Here is a 20,234-nt window from a genome sequence, read left to right as displayed (position 1 = left end):
GCCCACCACCAGCAGACACTCAGGAAACATGTGCCATGTGTGCACTCCCTGGGGGCTTGGTAATGTCACTTCCAGAAGTGATGTCATCGCGCCAGCTGCGGGAGCATTCCCACGCTTCGTTTGGGGCCAATTTGAGCCCCAAACGGGCCGAATCGGCCCTGTGCAAAACATGGCAGCACTTTCATGGCTGGAGCAGTGATGTCAGTTCCAGAACAACATCATCGCATCATAAAATCATAGGGTTGGAAAAGACCTCCAGGGTCATCTAGTCCAAACCCCTGCACAGTGCAAGAAATTCAAAACTACCCCCCCCCCCCACACACACACTCAGTGACCCCTGCTCCATGCTCAGAAGATGGCAAAACACTGTCAGGCTCCCAAGCTGAACTGGCCTAGGGAAAACTGCTACCTGACTCTAAGGTGGTGATTGGCATTTCACTGGGCGTGTAAGAAGGGGCCATGACCACGAGAACTAAGCACTGATGTAACCCTTCCTGCCCTCCCTCTCATGATCTGCCCAGGGCCGTTTCCAGACGGCCCCCCGCCTCGCGAAACGTCGCGCGTCGTCCCACGTCGTTGCGCAGAAAACGCGAAATATCGCGTTTTCTCGCGCGAGTTTTGCGCGACGTCGCGCAAAACTCGCGTGAGAAAACGCGATATTTCGCGTTTTCTGCGCAACGACGCGCGACGACGCGCGACGTTTCGCGAGGCGGGGGGCCGTCTGGAAACGGCCCAGGTTAACAGAATCAGCACTGCTTTCAGATGGCTATCTAGCCTCCGCTTAAAAATCCCCAAAGGAAAGCCCACCACTGCTCGAGGAAGCCTGTTCCACTGAAGGACTGCTTTAACCGTCAGGAAGTTCTTACTAATGTTTAGCTGAAAACTCTTTTGATTTAGTTTCAGCCCGTTGGTTCTGGTCCAACCTTCTTGGGCAACGGAAAATAACTCTGTGCCGTCCAACTCTGCCTCGGCGCGTCAACCCTGGCGCACCCGTGTGCTTTGTGCACGTGGGAAAAATAACCTCATGCCCAGCACGAGGTAAGTGCCAGGTACCCTACCCTCCCAGCAGGAGAGGCGAGTAACCTGGCAACCCTATGCTAGTAGCATCAGAGATTATGGGTGCCGTGTCCCAGGCTAGCATTAGTGGAGGGTAGGAGCAGCAGAGCCCCTACCAAATGGCACTCAGTTTGCCCTTTGCCACCATTGGTGCGTGTATTTTGTTTGGGGTAAAAAAATATGTTGAATCTGCCTGAAACATTCACATTAGTTGGGAAGCCAAGTGGTTAGATCTTTGGCTAGCAATTTTAGGAGTTGCTTCCAGTGTGATGTTTGTTTTACAGGGGAGTGATCAAAAATTACTAAGGTGCAAGTCTAGCCTAGGTCCTGGGCCTTCTCTGGAGTTGTAAAATCCATTGCATATAAGTTGTTAAGCAGCAGCTTTTCTTAGCAAACCTTGCAAGACTACAAAAACTGCTTTAAAAATCTGTCTTTTGCCACTAGGTGGGGCAAAGTCCAGAAGAAAAAGCAGAGAGCGAAGCCCTCAAAAAAGAAAGCAACTTTTTACTCCTTGCTTTCCAATTAATGCTAGTGTAAACATTTTTCTACTTCTCTCATAGTGAGTGAGTCCTCTCACTGAGGGTGCTGGTGCACCCCATTTGAACCAGGCCAACACTCCCCCTCTCACACAACACCAGTTTGGTGTAGTGGTTAAGAGTGGCAGGACTCTAATCTGGAGAGGTGGGTTTGATTCCTCACTCCTCCACTTGAAGCCAGCTGGGTGACCTTGGGTCAGTCACAGCTTCTAGCTCTCTCAGCCCCACCCACCTCACAGGGTGTTTTGTTGTGGGGATAATAATAATATACTTTGTAAACCACTCTGAGTGGGTGTTAAGTCATCCTGAAGGGTCGTATATAAATCGAATGTTGTTGTTGTTGTTATAAATGCACAGCCCACTGAGCATAATGCAGTGTAGATAGAAGACATGAGTGTCCAAACATATAATCGAGTTTAAAACAGTGTTGCCAGTCTGTGCCTGGCAATTAGTGGGAGGCTTGGGGTATAGCTTCCCACCGATTGGTGGGAGCCAGTTTGGTGTAGTGGTTAAGAGCGTGGGACTCTAATCTGAAGAACTGGGTTTGATTCCGCACTCCTCCACTTGAAGCCAGCTGGGTGACCTTGGGTGAGTCACAGCTTCTAGGAGCTCTCTCAGCCCCACCCACCTCACAGGGTGATTATTGTTGTGGGGATAATAATAGCATACTTTGTAAACCGCTCTGAGTGGGTGTTAAGTTGTCCTGAAGGATGGTATATAAATCGAATGTTGTTGTTGTTGTTATTATGGGGAGGGGGCACAATGTCAGCTATGCTTCTACATCACTTCTGTGGAAAACCCAGTAGTGGCATAGGGTAGCTCTAGCAATCACAAGAAACTCAATGGTAAACTGTCCTCACATTGCACAATACACTTAAGCAGAAGACAAGGCCCTTCTCCTTATCAGGATCCTAAACGAATAAGCCTCCTCGTGGACATTTGGCGAACCCTACCTTGTATGACGGAGATGTCCCTCAATGCGATGGAGTGCTCCCAGTCCTTGAGCCTCAGGTCCTCAGTCACATTGTTCAGAATGGCCAGCTCATGCTTGAGCTGCTGCTCCATGGCGATGTGAACGAGACGCATCTGCCGGGCATCCTCCGTGGCGTTGCTGATCAGGACCTGTAGGTCCTGAATGCGGGTATGGTGGATGCCCACATCATAGGAGAGAGATCTGTTCATGGTGCCCACTTCCCCACCCACCTCGGTCAGCTGGTCGCTCATGCTCTCCACATGGGAAGCCAGCTCATTGAGCAAGACTTCATGGTGATTCAGCCTCAGCAGGCTGCTGTTTCCCTCCACCGAGAGCCTATAGATCTCCATTTGCACCATGTCACCCTGCTGGTTCAGACTGTCCCGCAGGCCAGTGACAACTCGGTCTGTCTGAGCGGCTTGTGCCTGCAAGCTTCCGAGAACGCCTTCCAGTTTCTGAAGCGAGCCTGTCATTGCCAGGAGAGAATCTGAATGGTTCTGCAGGAGGTCTTGAAGGCGCCAGATATGGTCCAGGAAGTCTCCTTTGATGGGCTGGTAAATCGCTTTGAGCTGAAGATCTCTCAAGCTTTCATTTATTCGATTGACATTCCCTGTTAGCACCTTCAGGTCTTCAGGAGAGCTCTGAGGTCTCGACACTGGAAGAGAGAGGAAGGAAGGAGACATCAGGAGCACAGCATGTGCAGAAGGCAGGCAGTGGGTGGGGAGAAGTATGGATGAGGTCCAACGTCCTTTAGAGATCCTCATCTCTCCTGGGTCCCATTATGATTTCAAGACACACCAAGGATGTCTTCTTAATAGCATCATATTATGCCCTACAAAAGGCAGAAGAGTGTGGGTCCCATTATGATTTCAAGACACACCAAGGATGTCTTCTTAATAGCATCATATTATGCCCTACAAAAGGCAGAAGAGTGATATTCTTGGCGACAGTCTCCTGCAGTCTTGTTGACCCAGTGAACAATTTTTGGAACTGTAGCACTTGAGGAGAGGACAGTATCTTATCAGCAACTGTCCCCACTACAGAATAACCCTCCCAAGAGATACTCACTTGGCATTATCGTTGTCAACAGGCCTAGAGAAAAATATCCCTTTAAGCAATGTGTAAAAATGGGCTGTTGAAGCATTTCACAGCACAGAAATAAATAACATCACTTGGTTAATAATACCCCATCAAGCCTCTATCATACGACATTTTTCTCCAACCAACCTTGAAACCCACTTATCATTCATTTGGTGCCATGTTAAAACCATTTTACCTGAAAAAAATTGCAATGACTGGTAGCTTGAGCTAGTTTCAGGTGGGTAGCTGTGTTGGTTTGCAGCAGAAAAGCAAGATTCAAGTCAAGTAGCACCTTAAAAACCAACAAGATTTCCAAGGTATAAGCTTTCAAGACTGAAAATCTCTTTGTCAGTATCAGGTAGCTGACAAATTGAGCTTTGACTCTTGAAAGCGTGTTGGTCTTTATGGTACTATTTGACTCAAATGGTAACTTTTGAAAAACTTATTTTTATCCCACCTTTCCTTCAAAAAGCTCAACATGATTGCCCCTCTCCCCATCTTATTTTCACAATGATCCTGTAAAGCTGCTTCCTAACCTGAGAGACTGTTGCTGACCCAAGGTCACCCAATGAGCTTCATGACAGAACAAGGATTTGAACTTAGGACATCCTGGACTGAGATGCTGACTACCACACAACTGGGTCCTGTCATATATGATGGTGGTTGCTGATTTTTTGAAAAAATTCAGGCTTCATTATTAGTGTGTTTTTAAAATCTCAATGGTATTTGCTGTATTTCTGTTAGCTATCTTGTAGACTATACTGTAGAAAGGTGGCAATTTATTAACGCTATGTACATGTCACTTTTCCTTGCTTCAAAACATCTTTACAGGGGGGAAAACTCAGTAGGACAATAAAATTCCAACATCAGTAACAATACAGCAAATCGTAAACTAAAATTAAAATGTAAACTATAAAAAACAATTTATTGAACAAAGCAATAAAATTATGGACTTATGTATTAACAAAATAAAGGCTTTTATCTTTTATAAACAAAATATTAAATAAGTCACTGCTGATGGCTGTGGTAAAATCTCTGATAGCAAACAAACTGAAACTGAACCCAGACTAGACAGAAGTGATGCTGATTAGGAAGGCAGAGATCTGGAAAGATGTCATACTCTCCACTTTTAATGGAGTTCATCTGACCCTTGCAGACTGATTTAAGAGCCTAAGGGTTATACTGGATCCAGCACGACTTCTAGAAAATCAAATTAAGGCAGCTGCAAAAAATGCTTTCCCCCCACTGATCTGGCCACCGATCTGGCCATTTTGGGCCTCAAATGGGCCGAACTGGGCCCATTTGGGGCACAAATCAGTCCAGTGTGAAGTGCACACATGCTCCTGGGTCTATGTGATGACATCACTTCCTGGAAGTGACATCATCATGCAGCCCCTGGAGCACGTGTGTGCAAAGCATGTGCTTGAAGAGGGAAAAAAAGGTGAGTCCTGGGTCCCTCCCTCCTGCCAAGATGGTAAGGGGACCTGGTAAACCCTAGTAAGGAGGGACTGCAGACTTTATTACTATTGCTGTAAATATTGAGGGACCATAGACTTCACTTCTATTGCTATAAGTATGATCCTACTAGGAATTTCCTATGTTGTTTAATATGTGCGTCGTAGAATTGCTTATGCTCTGTTTCAACATTTCTTCAGCTCAGTATTGGATTTCTACTGTTTTTTAAATCTTTGCAAATATGCATGTATATTCCCAGGGCCTGCACACCCATAGAGGCCAGGTAGGCGGTGGCCTCAGGCGCGGGGTGCCAGAGGGAGCGCCGGAGGAGGCGCGGGGGGCGGGAGTGTGCGCCACAAAGCAGCAGCCTCCTATCCCTCCCACGCTGCGCCGCCGCCGCCAGCACAAGCCCCCAGCCAGGCGCAGCCGTCGCAGGCAGGCATCTGCGGCTGCGCAGGCAACTGAGCGGGAGAGCTCGGAGGCCGCCCGCCTCAGTGATCAGGCCGGTGGCGGCGCACGCGCGCTCCCGTGATGACATCACGTGTGACATCATCACGCAGGCCGGTGCACGCATGTGCGCCCGGCCGGCCAGCCAGCTGCGAGCGCCGCAAACCCTTGCGCTGCCCCTGTATATTCCCATTACACGTTTATTGGAATGTCTTTGATATTGACTGTACTGACTTACACTGTGTAATCTACCTTGAATCTTAGTGAGAAAGGCACACTATAAATAAAGTAAATAAAATAAATAAAGAAGTAAGAAATAAGAATATTAGAGGTTTGGGGAAATCTTATTTCTGTTGGCCTAGTTCTTTGGGTGCATGATTAAGGCCGTGATCATAAGGACACTTTCCTGGGAGTTAAGACCTGTTGAATAATATGGGACCTATTTCTGAGTAGACTTGCTTAGATCACTGATTCCCAGCAGCAGATCGCTCACTTCTTAAGCGGTGGGAGTGGGTCAGTTCCCCTGCTGTTTAAAATGTTCATGTTCTTAAAACTTAGTACTCATAAACTCTCAATCAATGCCGTTGCACATCCTCCCAGACCCCTCTTTCCAATTGCTTAATGACCAGTTTTGCATTCTAGGTTGGCAATTTGGGGCCAGGGGCTCAGCAATCCTGGCCATAATTCACTCCAGCTGAAGTTTACTGGCAATCTGGAGCTGGATGCTGGTAGGACCAGTCGTGTGCCCACCCAGGGAGTTGCCAATTACTAAGTCAACAAAAGAAGCAGGCATTAAAGAGCAAATGAATTTCAACAGACAATCCCTTGCTAAGCAGTTCTCACTCTCATGATATGAGTCTCCAAAGGTTTCCTGCTGCAGCAGTCACAGTATTAATATCTGTGAAATGGGTTCCCAGAGGGACAGGGCATGCTTGGACCTTTGACTTCTGGGGGCCAAAGTTAAGTTCAAGGTAGAATGTTAAGTTCTCAGTGTTTGCTGTGATAACTTCTTCATCATGCACATTTACACACTGTTGGCACATGTGACAGTTTCTAGTGAGCTCAAGGCCGGTGTTAGGTTGCCAGCAGACCTGGAGAATAAAGCTCTATCCCAGGGTACCCCTCATACTCTGGATCATTTCCCTCCTGTGTGTTCCAGAGCACTTCCTTATCGTGTTAAGAATGATGCCATTCCTGGCGTGACAAGGAAGCAAGGAGCTGCACACAAGCCAAATTTATTAAAACTCACCCCCCTCCGAGCCTCCCCCTCTTCACTGCTGGCCAGGTGAGAGGCGGTGGGGAGCAGAGGCTGGGAGTGAGAGATCCCCCACCCCCACCAGGGGGAATGGCAACCCTACGAGATCAAGCTAGCCTGGAAGTACTTTGTCCCTTTAACAGATGTTTAAAGGGATGTTATTTACCAAGTGATGTCATTTAACTCCATGCCATGGAAAGCGTCAGCAGTCCATTTCCACACATTAAGCCTTTCTTAAAGGGAGAGGGCTTTATTCTCCAGGCCTGTTGGCAACCAAACCTGATGACGTCGTCACTGAAAACAACAAGAGCATAATATTCTACTTTGACCCTAACCTTGGCCCCCAGCCATAAAAGGTCCAAGCATGCACTGTCCCTCTGGGGACCCATTTCACAGATGTTAATACTGCTGTATGCACGCATGGAGGCAAATCATTGAATTGGGCCCCCACCCCACTTCCCCATCTCCTGCTTCCATGCGCCTCAGACCTGGCAACCCTAGAGCTCAGAAGTTCAGTAGGAGGAGTCCTGGTCAGTATTTGGATCAATCAAGGAAGTCCAGGGTCTCTACGTAGGGGCAGGCAAGCCACCTCTGTTAGTCTCTTGCCCTGAAAACCCTATGGGGTTGCCATTAAGTAGGCTGAGATTTGATAACACAGAAAAAGGGACAGGACCCTCCCCCCTCCCACTGCTGGCAACCATAGCAATACAGCATCAGCAGTAATGTTAATTGCAGCTTGCAGAGGCAGATCTCTTTTCACAGATCCTGCAAGAGGTCAAAGTTGTTTTCCTGTCAAATTTAAGCCAGCAAAAAGGCCTGGAAGAACCAGATGAACCACAGCTGTCTGTGGCATGCTGGCTGTTGTGCTCTGGCAAAGGGCCCATTTGTTTCCCTGAACCTCAGGCCATACAGATCTTCTCTTTGGACACTGCCCCTGTTAGTCAGGGTCAGTCACTGTTAGTCACTTGGCTTTCCAGTTCGTCCAAACTAGATGGGATGGAGGAGATCCACACGTATGTATGTATGTATGTATGTATGTATGTATGTATACACCCCACCTTTCTCCTTAGTGGGGAGTGAAAATAGTTTACCTCTCTTCTCTATTTTATCCTCACAACAATCCTATGAGGTAGGTTAGGTGTGGGAGCCGTTTTTTAAACCTTGCCTCCTCTTACATTTTCAGCATTTTCATTCCAACCACACCTTAACACCAGATCAGCTAGGCTGGAAGCAAGGTACTGCATTTACTCAAATGCAAGACTAACAGTGCAATCCTAAGAAGAGTTACTCCAATCTAAGTCCATTGACTTCAATGGGTTTAGACAGGAGTAACTCTTCTTAGGATTTCACTGTAAGTTTTTGTCCCATATGCTATCAAAAAAACAAAGGGAGTCATCTTAAATTTGCATACAAGTTACAGTTAGCTCCAGTAAGGGTGGCCATCTTCCTTTTAGGGCTGGCAGGTCCCCCACCATGGTGGGGGATCCCCTGCCCGCAACCTCAGCTCCCACTGCCACTCACCTGGCCAGTGGGAGGGGGAGAAAGGTGAGCAGATGCAGGTTACAGTGTGCTGCCTTTGCTCTTCGCAGGCTCCAATGATTTCATTTCCAGTTTAAAGTGGAAGCTATGGCATCTCAGCAGGGCCCATTCTCTAAGAATCAGCCCAAAACATAGTGAAAACGCTATCTTTTTTGTGTTGTGTGTTCATCTGTGTTTATAGATCCAGAGGAGTTAGCTGTGTTAGTCTGTAGGAGCAAAATCATAGAGTCCAGTAGCACCTTCAGGGCTGGCGTGCCCATAGAGGCCAGGTAGGTGGTGGCCTCAGGTGCGAGGGCCCTGGAGAGGCGCCGGAGGGGGTGTCGGGGGCGGAGGCGCGCGCTGCGGAGCTGGTGTGGCTGGCCCGCAGCTGCTGCAGCCAGCCAGCCCCGTGCCGCTGCCGCCGCCACACGCCCCCAGCCGGGCGCAGCAGCCACAAGCTGCTGCTGGGGCGGCGTGCGGAGCAGCCTCTGCCCGCCACTCCAGCCATCCGCCGGTGAATGCTCCAGCTTGCGCTGCGCGATGATGTCATTGTGCAGTCCATGGCGCATGCGCACACAGCGCGCACAGGGGGAGGGGTTGCCACAGGCGCCAGAGACCCTGGCGCCAGCAGTGAGCACCTTTAAGACTTTAGGATCAGCCTAAAGCATCTCTGACAAGTATTCATCCAGCATCTTTTTGAATATATAAGGGAATATATATATTCCCTTATATATATATAATTCCCTTAGTGTCTTTCCAACAACACACATTTATCCTGGTACACCTGCACGGCGCACCAGGATAAAAGTGAGCCATGGAACGCCACCAATGGAGCGTGCAGGCTAGGTAGCCCAGCTGGAGAAAGAGGGCGGAGCAGGAAGAGCAACGCACTCAAGCCTCGGTGGAACCCGGGCGATGGGGCAGAGGCAAAGTGCCCGTCGTCCTTGGAGCCCCACCGCACTGCAGCGCTCTCGGCAGAGACAGGGCGATGGGGCATGAGCAATGTGCCCATCACCCTGCGAGGCCTGCTGGAGCCGAGCATGCAGAGGGAAGAGCGAACCCGCTCTGCCCTCCCTCTCTGGCTCCACACCCCGCCTTCCAGCCTTCCCCAGACCCCTCCTGCCTCTCCACCCTCCCCAAATCCCCCTCTTCCTTCTTAACTGCCATCCCACCCCACACCCCTCCTGCCTCTCCACCCTCCCCAAACCCCCATTGCCTCCCAATCTGGCATCCCTTCCCAGACCCCTTCTGCCTCTCAGCCCTCCTCAAACCCCCTTGCCCCTCTACCTGCCATCCCTCCCTAGACCTCTCCTACCTCTCCACCCTCCCCAAACCCCCATTGCCTCCCTACCTGCTATCCCTCCCTAGACCTCTCCTGCCTCTCCACCCTCCCCAAACCCCCATAGCCTCCCTACCTGCTATCCCTCCCCAGACCCCTCCAGCCTCTCAGCCCTCCCCAGACCCCTTTGCCCCTCTACCTGCCAATCCTCCCAACACCCCTCCTGCCTCTCAGCCCTCCCCAGACCCCCCTTGCCCCTCTACCTGCCAATCCTCCCCAAACCCCTCCTGCCTCTTCCCCCTCCCAAGACCCCATTGCCTTCCTACCTGCCATCCCTCCCCAGACCCCTCCTGCCTCTCCACCCTCCCCAAACCCCCATTGCCTCCCTTCCTGCCATCCCTCCCCAGACCCCTCCTGCTTCTCACTTCTCCCCAGACCCTGCCTTGCCCCCCACCTGCCAGCCCTTCCAACCCCCCCCCCATCAGCCCTCCCCAACCCCAGCTTTCTAGAGCCCGTTGTATTTATTTGCACAACGGGCTCTGTTTCTAGTTTATCATATTACTGGATGGAGAAGAAATTCCTTCACTCTGTGCTGAGCCCATTCTCAATTAATTTAATTAGCTGGCTGTCTCAGATATTCAGGATGGCCACACAAAAGTTCTTCACACAACAGATGCCACATTGGACCCTACCAGCTTTTCATCCAATAAAAGGGGGAGGAAAGGCCCTTTGGCACCACTAAGCTTGCTGGCTTTCCTACTGTAGCAAGAGGTCTCCTGCTAGTAGCAGGAGTTGGTCCAGATCCTCCTCTGTAGATCAGTGGGAAGGAAATACCAGGAAAAAAATCACCATCACATGACATCAGGACATCATTTCTGGGGCAAACCTATGACGCAGTAAAAACTCTATGGTAAAATCACAGAGTTTCTACTGAATCCTACAGTAATGTGATGTCACTCCTAGTTTCTCCCTAGAATGTCATCAAGCAATGGTGCTCCCTATGCCTCTACCTGCTCCAGTCTCCAACTGGGTGCTAGCCACCAAGGGGCAACCCTATGGACCAATGAAAAGGCTATGCCAGTGATCATGGAATCTATGTGGGCAAAAGTCATGAGAAAGGCAGTATTGTTTAGTAGTCTGAGTGCTGGTCTTTGACTAGAACTGGGGAGTCCTTAGTTCAAACCTCCACACACCAATGCCACTCTCTTTCTTTCTCAACCCAACATGCCTTAAATGAAGGAAGAATCATATACACTGCCCTGAGCTCTTCGGCAGTACGATGGTATAAGAATGTGAGAGAGGATTATAGGGGTTACATTTAGGGTTGCCAGGGGTCCCAGGGGCCAAAGCAGGAGGGCAGGAGACAGGGGAGGGCAGGAGACAGCAGGGTACTCAAGTCTCCAAGCACATGCTCCCACGTTCCCCTGCTGCGTCAGAAAATGATGTCATTTTCTGGCGTGATGGACAAATCCTGGTGTATGCCGAAGCAGTGTTTTGGAGGCTGTTTTCACTCAGCTCAGCTTCGGCATATATGTACCGCAACTCCTTTGTCACGTTGGAAAATGAGGAGGAGGGAAGAGTCACTGTGAGTGTTGAAGGAGCTGAGTAAAATCTGCCCCCAAAGGGATGGTTTTCTCTCAGCTCCGCTTCAGCATGCAACAGGGTCCCTCTGTTGCTGGTGCAAGGGGGAAGAGTGGGAACATGTGAACACGCTTCTCCCCACCTCCATGTCCCCGTCCTAACCACCCACCCCGCTAGCCAGGTGAGCAGGAGGGTGGCAGGGGTGGCGAGCCCAGTTACAGTGAAGAGGGGAATCAAGCAGGAAGCTGGCAGGACAAACTCAGGCATAGGAGAAAAGAGGCACTGAAATAAACAGGGTTAACATACCTGTAACTTATGTTCATCGAGTTCTTCTGTGCTGACACACATGGGACTGCGCAGGCGCAGGCCAGCCGCCGGAGAATTTTCTAGAGCTTCCATGGCTCCGAAGGGGCCGTTCGTCGCGCGCCTCAGCGACCGTTTTCCCGCCCAAACGGTCACGTGATCCTCCAGCGACCAACGGCCCCTTCCCTCAGTTCTCCCTTGCCGCCGCTTGACCAACACACCTCAGCCGTAACACCTTAAAAACACCAATATCCGTTACAGCCATCACAGTATTGTGCATTGGAGTTCACAGCGGGGTAGGAGGGAGGGTTGTGTGTCAGCACAGAAGAACTCGATGAACATAAGTTACAGGTATGTTAACCCTGTTTTCATCTTCGTTCTTCTGTGCCTCCACACATGGGAGTGTACCAAGCTTCACACAATAAGGAAGGCGGGGGTGAAGTCCAACACAATTTTATTAAGCAAACAAGATCAACAATAAATAGATATGCATATATACATCTATGTAAAAATACTGTGTAAGGACACATAAATACTCAATATTTACATATATACACACTTTCACTCAAGGGTACCCAACAGGTACGTCAAGGAAGTCAAACCAAAACTCCCTCAGGAAAAAAGGGAGTGTAAGACAGCCTTGGCCACAGATACATCCTGCTCCGCATTGACATCAACGGCGTAATGCCTGACAAAGGTGTCTGCAGAGGACCATGTGGCTGCTTTACAAATGTTAACCAGGGGCACCCCCCTGAGGAGTGCCGAAGAGGATGCTTGGGACCGCGTGGAGTGGGCTCTGACATGAAGCGGGCAAGCCACCCCTGCTAGGGAATAGGCCTTGCTAATGGCCGTCACAATCCACCTAGACAGGGTCTGCGAGGAAGCCCTGTTACCCTTGTCCTTGGCCCCAAAACATACAAACAGGTGAGGACTGGAGCGGAATCCCTTCGTCCTATCCAGGTAATAGGCTAGGGCCCTCTTCAAGTCTAGGGTATGGAGGGCCTTTTCCCCCTTAGAGGAGGGTTGAGGAAAGAAAGCAGGCAGTGAGATATCCTGCGAGAGGTGGAAGGCGGACACCACCTTGGGCAGGAACCCAAGGCAGGGACGCAGGACCACCTTGTTGGGATGAAACACAAGAAAGGGAGGGTCAGACCTCAGTGCAGACAGCTCACTGACCCTTCTGGCCGATGTGACGGCCACCAAGAATGCTACCTTGTAGGATAGCATATCCAAGGGGCATGTAGCCATCGGTTCAAATGGAGGCAACATGAGACGTGAGAGCACCAAGGACAGCGACCACTGAGGCACTGGCGCTGACACAGGTGGGTAAAGATTGTACATGCCCTTAAGGAACTGGCGGGATTGTGGGTGAGAAAACACCGTAGCACCCTCAACTCGGGTGTGAGCAGCTGATATCGCTGCCAGGTGGACCTTGAGGGAGGAAGCCTTCAAGCCCAGGCCACGCAAGTGGCACAAATACTCGAACACCACCCCCAAGGGACTGTTGTCAGGCACCACTCCTCTGGCAAGTGCCCAGAGCTCAAACCTGCGCCACTTGGCCGCATAAGCGCGCCTAGTGGATGGCCGACGAGCATTCAGGAGGACCCTCTGTACCTCGTCAGTAAAGCCTATCGGGGAGGAACGATCCGCCAAGCCGTTAGATGCAGCTTCCTGGGATCGTGGTGGACCAGGCTCCCGTTTAGGAGAAGGTCTTGCCGAGAGGGCAGACTCACATACGTCCGTTGGGACATCCGCAGGAGCTTCGGGAACCAAACCTGCCGTGGCCAGAAGGGGGCCACTAGGATGCAGTCCGTCCCGTCCTCCTCTATCTTGCACAAGACCCTGGGAATCAAGGGGAACGGAGGAAACATGTAGTGCAAGCCCTGCGTCCACGTAAACTGGAAGGCATCCCCAATAGAGAGGGGGTCGCTCCCTGCCCTGGAACAGAACGTGTGGGCCTTGGTGGTCGCCGCAGTGGCGAACACATCTATCACCGGATGACCCCACATCTGGAAGATCGGCCCAACGCACTCTACGTTCAGTTCCCACTCGTGTTCCAGTAAAGGGACCCTGCTGAGGGCATCTGCCCGGGCATTGTCCGACCCAGCCACGTGTATAGCACGGAGCGACACGCCGTTCTTGATAGCCCACTGCCAAGTGAGTGTGGCTTCCCGGCACAGGGCCATGGACACTGTGCCCCCCTGCTGATTCACGTAGTACATGGCAGTCGTGTTGTCCGTCTGCACCAAGACCTGACGATTTCTCAGCAGTGCTGTAAGAGACACAAGTGCGAAACGAATGGCCCTTAGTTCAAGCACATTGATATGGAGGGTCTTTTCCCTGTCAGACCAGACATCTTGCACCGACACATCACCACAGTAAGCCCGCCATCCCAACAGAGAGGCATCAGTGGTAACCGTGATGTCATGGTGTTGATACCCGAAAGGGGTCCCTCTAAACAAGTTGTCATCAGACAGCCACCAGTCCAAGGAGGAGAGGATGACCCTCGGGATAGAGAATTTGAGGGACGGAGGGTGCAGTAGAGCATCATACCTCCGCACAAACCAGTTCTGTAGAGGGCGCATACGCAGCCTAGCGAAAGGCACCACAGAGGTGGCCGCTGCCATATGCCCTAGTAAGCACTGGATAGTGCGCACAGACTGGAACCGGTTCCTTTTAAACATGGACACTAGACCCCTTAGGGACCGAGCCCTCTCCAAGGGGAGCAGGGCCTTACCCTCCACAGAGTCTAACAGTGCACCAATGTAGGACACCTTGCAGTTGGGCACCAGTTTGGATTTCTCCAAGTTCACCAGGAGCCCCAGGCGTTGGCAAGTGCTAAGTACCAAGCCAATGTCCTGCACCAGCCTAGACTCTGATTCAGCCACGATGAGCCAGTCATCGAGGTACGGAAAGATGGTACAGCCTTCTTCCCGTAGGAAGGAAACCACAGGGGCCACACATTTAGTGAACACTCGTGGGGCAGTGGACAGGCCAAAGGGGAGCACCTTATACCGGAAAACCCGTTGCCGGTAAACAAAGCTCAGGTACTTCCTGTGCTCCTTCCGTATGCCCACGTGAAAGTATGCGTCTTTTAAGTCCAGAACCGCAAACCAATCCCCCTGTTTCAGCAAGGCGATCACAGCCGCCAACGTTACCATTTTGAATTTGGTCACCTTGAGGAAGGCATTAAGGCCCCTCAGATCTAAGATGGGACGTAAGCCCCCATCCTTCTTAGGGACCAGGAAGAACCTAGAGAAGAATCCCTTTACAGAGTCCTCATAGGGCAATTCTTCCACAGCACCCTTGGCCAAGAGCGACACGATCTCCGCATCCAGCTCGGCCATAGTGTTATTGACAGCTGTCAGGGGTGAACTGCATCTAGGCAGCTCAACGAACTCCAGCCCGTATCCCAGTTCAACAATAGTTAAGACCCATGAGTCAGATGTTATTGACTCCCACTCAGAGAGGAGTGGACTAAGTCTGTCCGAAAAGTTCGGGGATACGGCTGGCGTGACCCGTCAGTACTGCCTCCCGGTGCCCTGCTGATCCTTCTGCTGGGCCGGTTGTTGTGCCGGACGAGGCTTGAAGGGCCGACGCCTCCTCTGCTGTTGTGCGGGAGGGTAGGGCCGCTGTTGGTAGGCAGGATACTGCTGGTAGCCCGGCCGCTGTTGATGGTATCTGCCCTGGTAATGGTAAGGGCCAGATCGGGGAGCGTACCGTGACCTGGAGGAGGGCTTGTCCGCTGGAGCCAGACCCAAAGACCGCGCCGTCTGCCGGTCCTCCTTCTTTTTCTTCAGGGTCTCGTCGGTCGCTTTGGAAAAGAGCGAGTCCCCCTCAAATGGCATGCTCTCCACTCTGGAACGCACCTCTTGGGACAGGGCCGTAGACCGCAACCAGGAGTGGCGCCTGAGGACCACCGCCGAAGCCATCCCTCTAGCAGCAGTGTCAGCAGCGTGGCTTCCAGCGTTCATCTGCTGCTTAGACAGCCTCACAGCCTCTGTCTGCAGCAGGGACACCACAGCCTTCTGCTCAGGAGGGAGGTCTCGTGTATAGGATGCCAACTTCTCCCAGAGGTACAGCTGGTACCCTGCCATGATGGTCTGATAGTTGGCAATCCTCAGACCCAGGGAAGAAACAATGTACTGGCGCCTGCCCATGGCATCCAGTTTCTTGCCCTCCTTATCGGCAGGTACCGAGGAGTGACCCGATCGCCTGGGGTTGAACTCCTCTGTGACCAAGGAGGAAGGTGGAGGGTGTTTCACCAGCGCCGGCCAGGTACCCTGCTTGATCTTGTAGAGCTGCTCAATCCTCTTGGATGTTGGAGGTTGATCGCAGGGCACCTGCCATACCTTCTCCACGATTTCCTCAAGACCCTCGAGCATGGGGAAGCCAACGTATGCCGGGTTGTCTCCGTAAATGCGTTTGAGGAGCTTGTCCTTGGTCTGGGGAACTGCCGAGGAGATGTCCATCTCGAGAGCCTTGGCCATCCTTGCCATCTGGTCGGCGTAGATGCGGAGGTCCTCGAATGGCGAGTCCGCAGATGGTACCAGCTCCTCAGCTGGCGATGGTTCGGACCAGGACTCCGACTGGTAGCCGCCAAAGCTCTCCACATCCTCCTCATCGGAACCGAGCTGGGATTCCGGAACCTGGTGCGGAGGGGGAGCCCACGTCGACCTCGATGTCGAAGGCCTCGGTTCCGACACGGAGAAACCCGCAGGTGCCCCTTCCCACTGGCAATGGTATGGCGAGGGGAGGTAGGAGGCCTGTCGATGTCGGGACGCAGTGGACCGGGCCGATCGGACACTGTCCCCAGACCGACGTCGCTCACGACCGGCAGCTGGTGAAGATGGACGGGCAGGGGAAGGACGGCTCCGACGAGGAGACGGGCTCGGTTCCAGCCTCGGCGACCGAAGAGCAGGCGATGTTCGGATCCGACGGCGCGGGCTCGGCTCCGGTCCCGAAGAGAATTCTGCGGGCACCGTCTCGAAGGCCATCGGATCCGGCACCGGCACGGAGATGTCTTCTGGCTCCGGGGAATCCAGATGAGGGGAAGGCGTGTGAGGAAGCACGATGACCTCTTCCTGGGGAGCGGGATGCGGCGACCGGTGATGTTTGGTCTTCTTCTTCTTCTTCGCCGGTTCCGAAGAAGACCTCGGAACCGACGCGCTCCTCGCCTTCGAAGGGGACCTCGGCCTCGATCTCTTAGGTTTTACCGGAATCGACCCGGTCGTCGGTTCCGATCGGGGACTCGGTAGACGGATCCTCGGTTCCGATGTCGGTCTCGGATCCGACCTGGTGGAAGATGCGCTACGGGGCGGCCGCACCGGTCCCTGCGCTGGAGAGGCCGCTCTCGACGCCGAGGCACTCGGGGGACGCGGTTTCGACCCCGACCTCGCGGAGGCCACTGAGCCAGCTCTGGAATGCCGTTCGGCAGAGGGGCTAGGGCCGGCCTTGGAGGAGGGCAACGGGGCGCCTCCGGACATGACCTTCTGCCACAGGGAGGAGTTAAGACGGGCCTTGCGCTCCTGTCGGGCCTTGCTGGTGAAGCCCTGGCAAATCTTACAGGCCGTTACATTATGGGTCTCCCCCAAACAGAACAGGCACAGTTCATGGCCATCGGTCTTGGCCATTTTAGTGTGGCATTGGAGGCAATGCTTGAAGAGAGCCTTTGAGGCCATCTTCAGGGGCACGCGAAAGGAAGGTCAAAAACAGTCCGTCAGAATAAAGCACGAAGCACAAAAGCACAGAGCAACGAAGCTCACGTTCTCTCCAAGCGGTGGCAAGAAGAGAACTGAGGGAAGGGGCCGTTGGTCGCTGGAGGATCACGTGACCGTTTGGGCGGGAAAACGGTCGCTGAGGCGCGCGACGAACGGCCCCTTCGGAGCCATGGAAGCTCTAGAAAATTCTCCGGCGGCTGGCCTGCGCCTGCGCAGTCCCATGTGTGGAGGCACAGAAGAACGAAGATGAACTTTAGGTTAATTTCAAGGCATTTTCCCAATGGCTTGTGGCCCATGTCACAAGAGGCGTTCTCTAGATTTTCTCTGTCAGTCAGGCACGAAAACTGTTTGGGGCCAACTTGGCCTTGGAAAATGCCCCATCCTCTTCCAGTGCAGGAGAAGCCACACTCACAGGCTCAGAGCCCTGAGTTATTTTTATCTACCCATTTCTGGACTGCTTTCCACAAATTAAGCCACAAAGGTGGCTTTTCAAAGAATAAATGCGGATGCAAATAAAAATGGAAACATGCAATAAAAACAAGAAGAATAAATAGCACCGTTTGCCACAAGTGCTATATACAAAAACATAACATAAAACTTCTATTATAAAACCCAGCCTGCGAACCATAAAAGATTCCTAAACGCCCACCTAGAAAGCAAAACCTTACAATGTTGCCTAAAAAGTTTGCAGCTGTGGAGGCAGGAGGGCCACAATGGGCAAACTATGGCATGAACATATCCGTGAAAATAAGTAGCTAAAGATAAGTAACGTTATATGGATCTCAGGGCTGTCACTAAAAACCACAGCCTTGCCGTGGTTCCTCCTTTTACAAGAGAATACAGACAGTCTGGCGTCACTGCATCAGATACTTCCCTGTCCCCCATGGCAGTGAATAACATGCAGTGGATGGGAAAACATGCAACATCATGTCAAGCCACAAATTTCCTTTATGGCTAGTGCAATCCAAAGCAGAGTTACACCCTTCTAAGCCCACTGAAGTCCATGTCATCACTGCTGATGTTCTAGAAAAGAAAGGGCTTTACGTAGATTAAAACAGCACAAATTCATGGAAGGTAGTTCTGTTAACTCTTAACCGATATAATTAAATAGAACTTCCATGACCAGGTGCAGTATACCTCTGAAAAACCCTGCTGATCAGAGCAAGCAATGCAGGGGGGGTTGTTCCCAATGCAGGATACGAAATACTGCATCAGGTGGACTTGGTATGATCCAGCAGGACTCTTCTTACATTCTTACGTCTTATTATAAGGGAGAACTGGATGCATCACACATAGTACTGCCCTAACCAAATGCAACTTAAGCAGAGTTTCGCTTGTCATCGTCAGGATCACTGATTTTACTCCAGTGGGGCAAGCAGCAGCTCCCCTAGTACCTTCTAGGTCAGGAAAATGGCATGAAGGAAAGGCTTAAAGCTTAAAGACAGGACCAGCAAGACCATAAGGCAAGGTAACTCCATGGTTAAGAGGATTCTTTTTAGTAGTCTACACCTCCCTGCCCCATACACACACCCCTGAGCCATGCTTGCAAGCTGGAACACCCCCTCCCCACCAGTGACATCACTACTGTGACTCCTCCTCTTCCTGTGGTGGGACTGTATCATGTGATTTCTTATAATGAGTTTGCATCCCATGCTGCTTCCTGGGAATTAGTTGTAGGTTGAAGATAGCTAACAAAAAACAATGAAGAAAGAAAGACAAAAATGAGACCGGGAATAGGACAGCCAGAAATCTGCTTGTCAAGATTTCAAGGCTCTACTCAGATTTTTCAAACTGGATTTGACTAGGAGGAGCACTTGCAGTTTCTAGGCAACCAGTGTTGTGTGCTGAACAGCTGGCCCCAGCAGTCCAACTGGGACTGGACTAGGGTGGAGACTTTGGAAGAACCACAGAAGGCTAGGTCTGAGGGCAGAAGAAAGGGACTAGAATATGATATGAGGGCCAGTTCTACAAAATAAAGAGAGGAGGAGGTAAGTAACATCCATGGGCTGGGGGGGGCAAGTGTGTAGCACCAAGCTCTGTCCAGGTTGCTGAAAGTTCTAGGCCAGCTGCAACTGAAGGCATTCAGTGTAAACAGCATCAGCTTCTCCACTCCAAATTCCTACCCCCACACAACTGAGCCACGTCCAGAATCAGTTTTGACTCGGACCGATAATGAGCCAAGGGCAAAAAAGAACCTGGTTTACAATTCCCTTTTTTTCCCCCTCAAGGGGGTTTAAATTTACTGCCCGTTCTCCAGAGTAAGCCGGGATAAGTTGGGCAGCAAGCCAAACCCAGCCAAATAATAATAAAATCGTCATTACTGAAAATATTATTAGAATCTGCCTGGCCTTGAGCCGCTGGTGATGCAACCTCTTGTTTATAGAGAAGGCCGGAGATATTAATGGAGCACATTTGGTTCAAATTAGAGAGGGGGCGGGCACACAGAAGAGGTTCGCATAAGCGCACACACAAATACAACATCAGCAATGTGCAAGCTTTCTGGCTGGGTCTCCTGCACAGCTTTTGCGCTGAGCAGTTTGGCTGCTAGCAGCTGATGGGACACAGTATTGCTTTTAAGTAGGACAGACTGGTTAGTTTTGACATTATCTTCTCCATGAAGGAGGAACAGGCTTGCATGGTCAAGCTAGCATCCTTTCTCATCCCACTATTATATTTGCAGTGGAAGGTGAGTGAGTGGGTAGGTGTGCTATTGGGATAACAGGAACATGTCAGAACGCTGCCTGCTGTGAAGTTCTCCTATGCATGCCCCATAAACTCTGTGCAGTACAACTGTTCAGGGAGAGTGGGTTATAGCCTAGCAGCAGTGCACTGGCTTTTCATTCAGAAGGTCCCAGGTTTAATTTCTGCCATTGACAGCTAAAGGAACCAGGTTAAACAGGTGTAGAGGCAGACCCTTCTCCATTTGAGCTGCAGAAAAAGCTGAGCTAGACAGACCTGTGTTCTGCCTTGGCATGAGACAGCTTCAGATTAGCTACACCACAAATTTGGGTGTTCAAACTAGTGTTTACAG

The 20,234-nt window shown here is 51.4% G+C and overlaps 1 protein-coding gene across 3 annotated transcripts in view; it reads right to left on the bottom strand.

The window, feature by feature from the left end:
- Positions 1-20,234, bottom strand: part of SCARA5 (scavenger receptor class A member 5) — a 121,572-nt gene that overhangs the window by 46,188 nt on the left and 55,150 nt on the right. For all 3 annotated transcript variants that reach the window (XM_055000689.1, XM_055000706.1, XM_055000698.1), the window contains one exon: positions 2,546-3,220. In XM_055000689.1, coding sequence (XP_054856664.1) covers positions 2,546-3,220 — 675 coding nt within the window. The remainder of the gene's footprint in view (positions 1-2,545; positions 3,221-20,234) is intronic.

This window comes from Eublepharis macularius, chromosome 1 (assembly GCF_028583425.1).
Source record: "Eublepharis macularius isolate TG4126 chromosome 1, MPM_Emac_v1.0, whole genome shotgun sequence".
Taxonomy (NCBI): Eukaryota; Metazoa; Chordata; class Lepidosauria; order Squamata; family Eublepharidae; genus Eublepharis; species Eublepharis macularius.
This window is presented reverse-complemented; position numbering and strand designations above follow the sequence as displayed.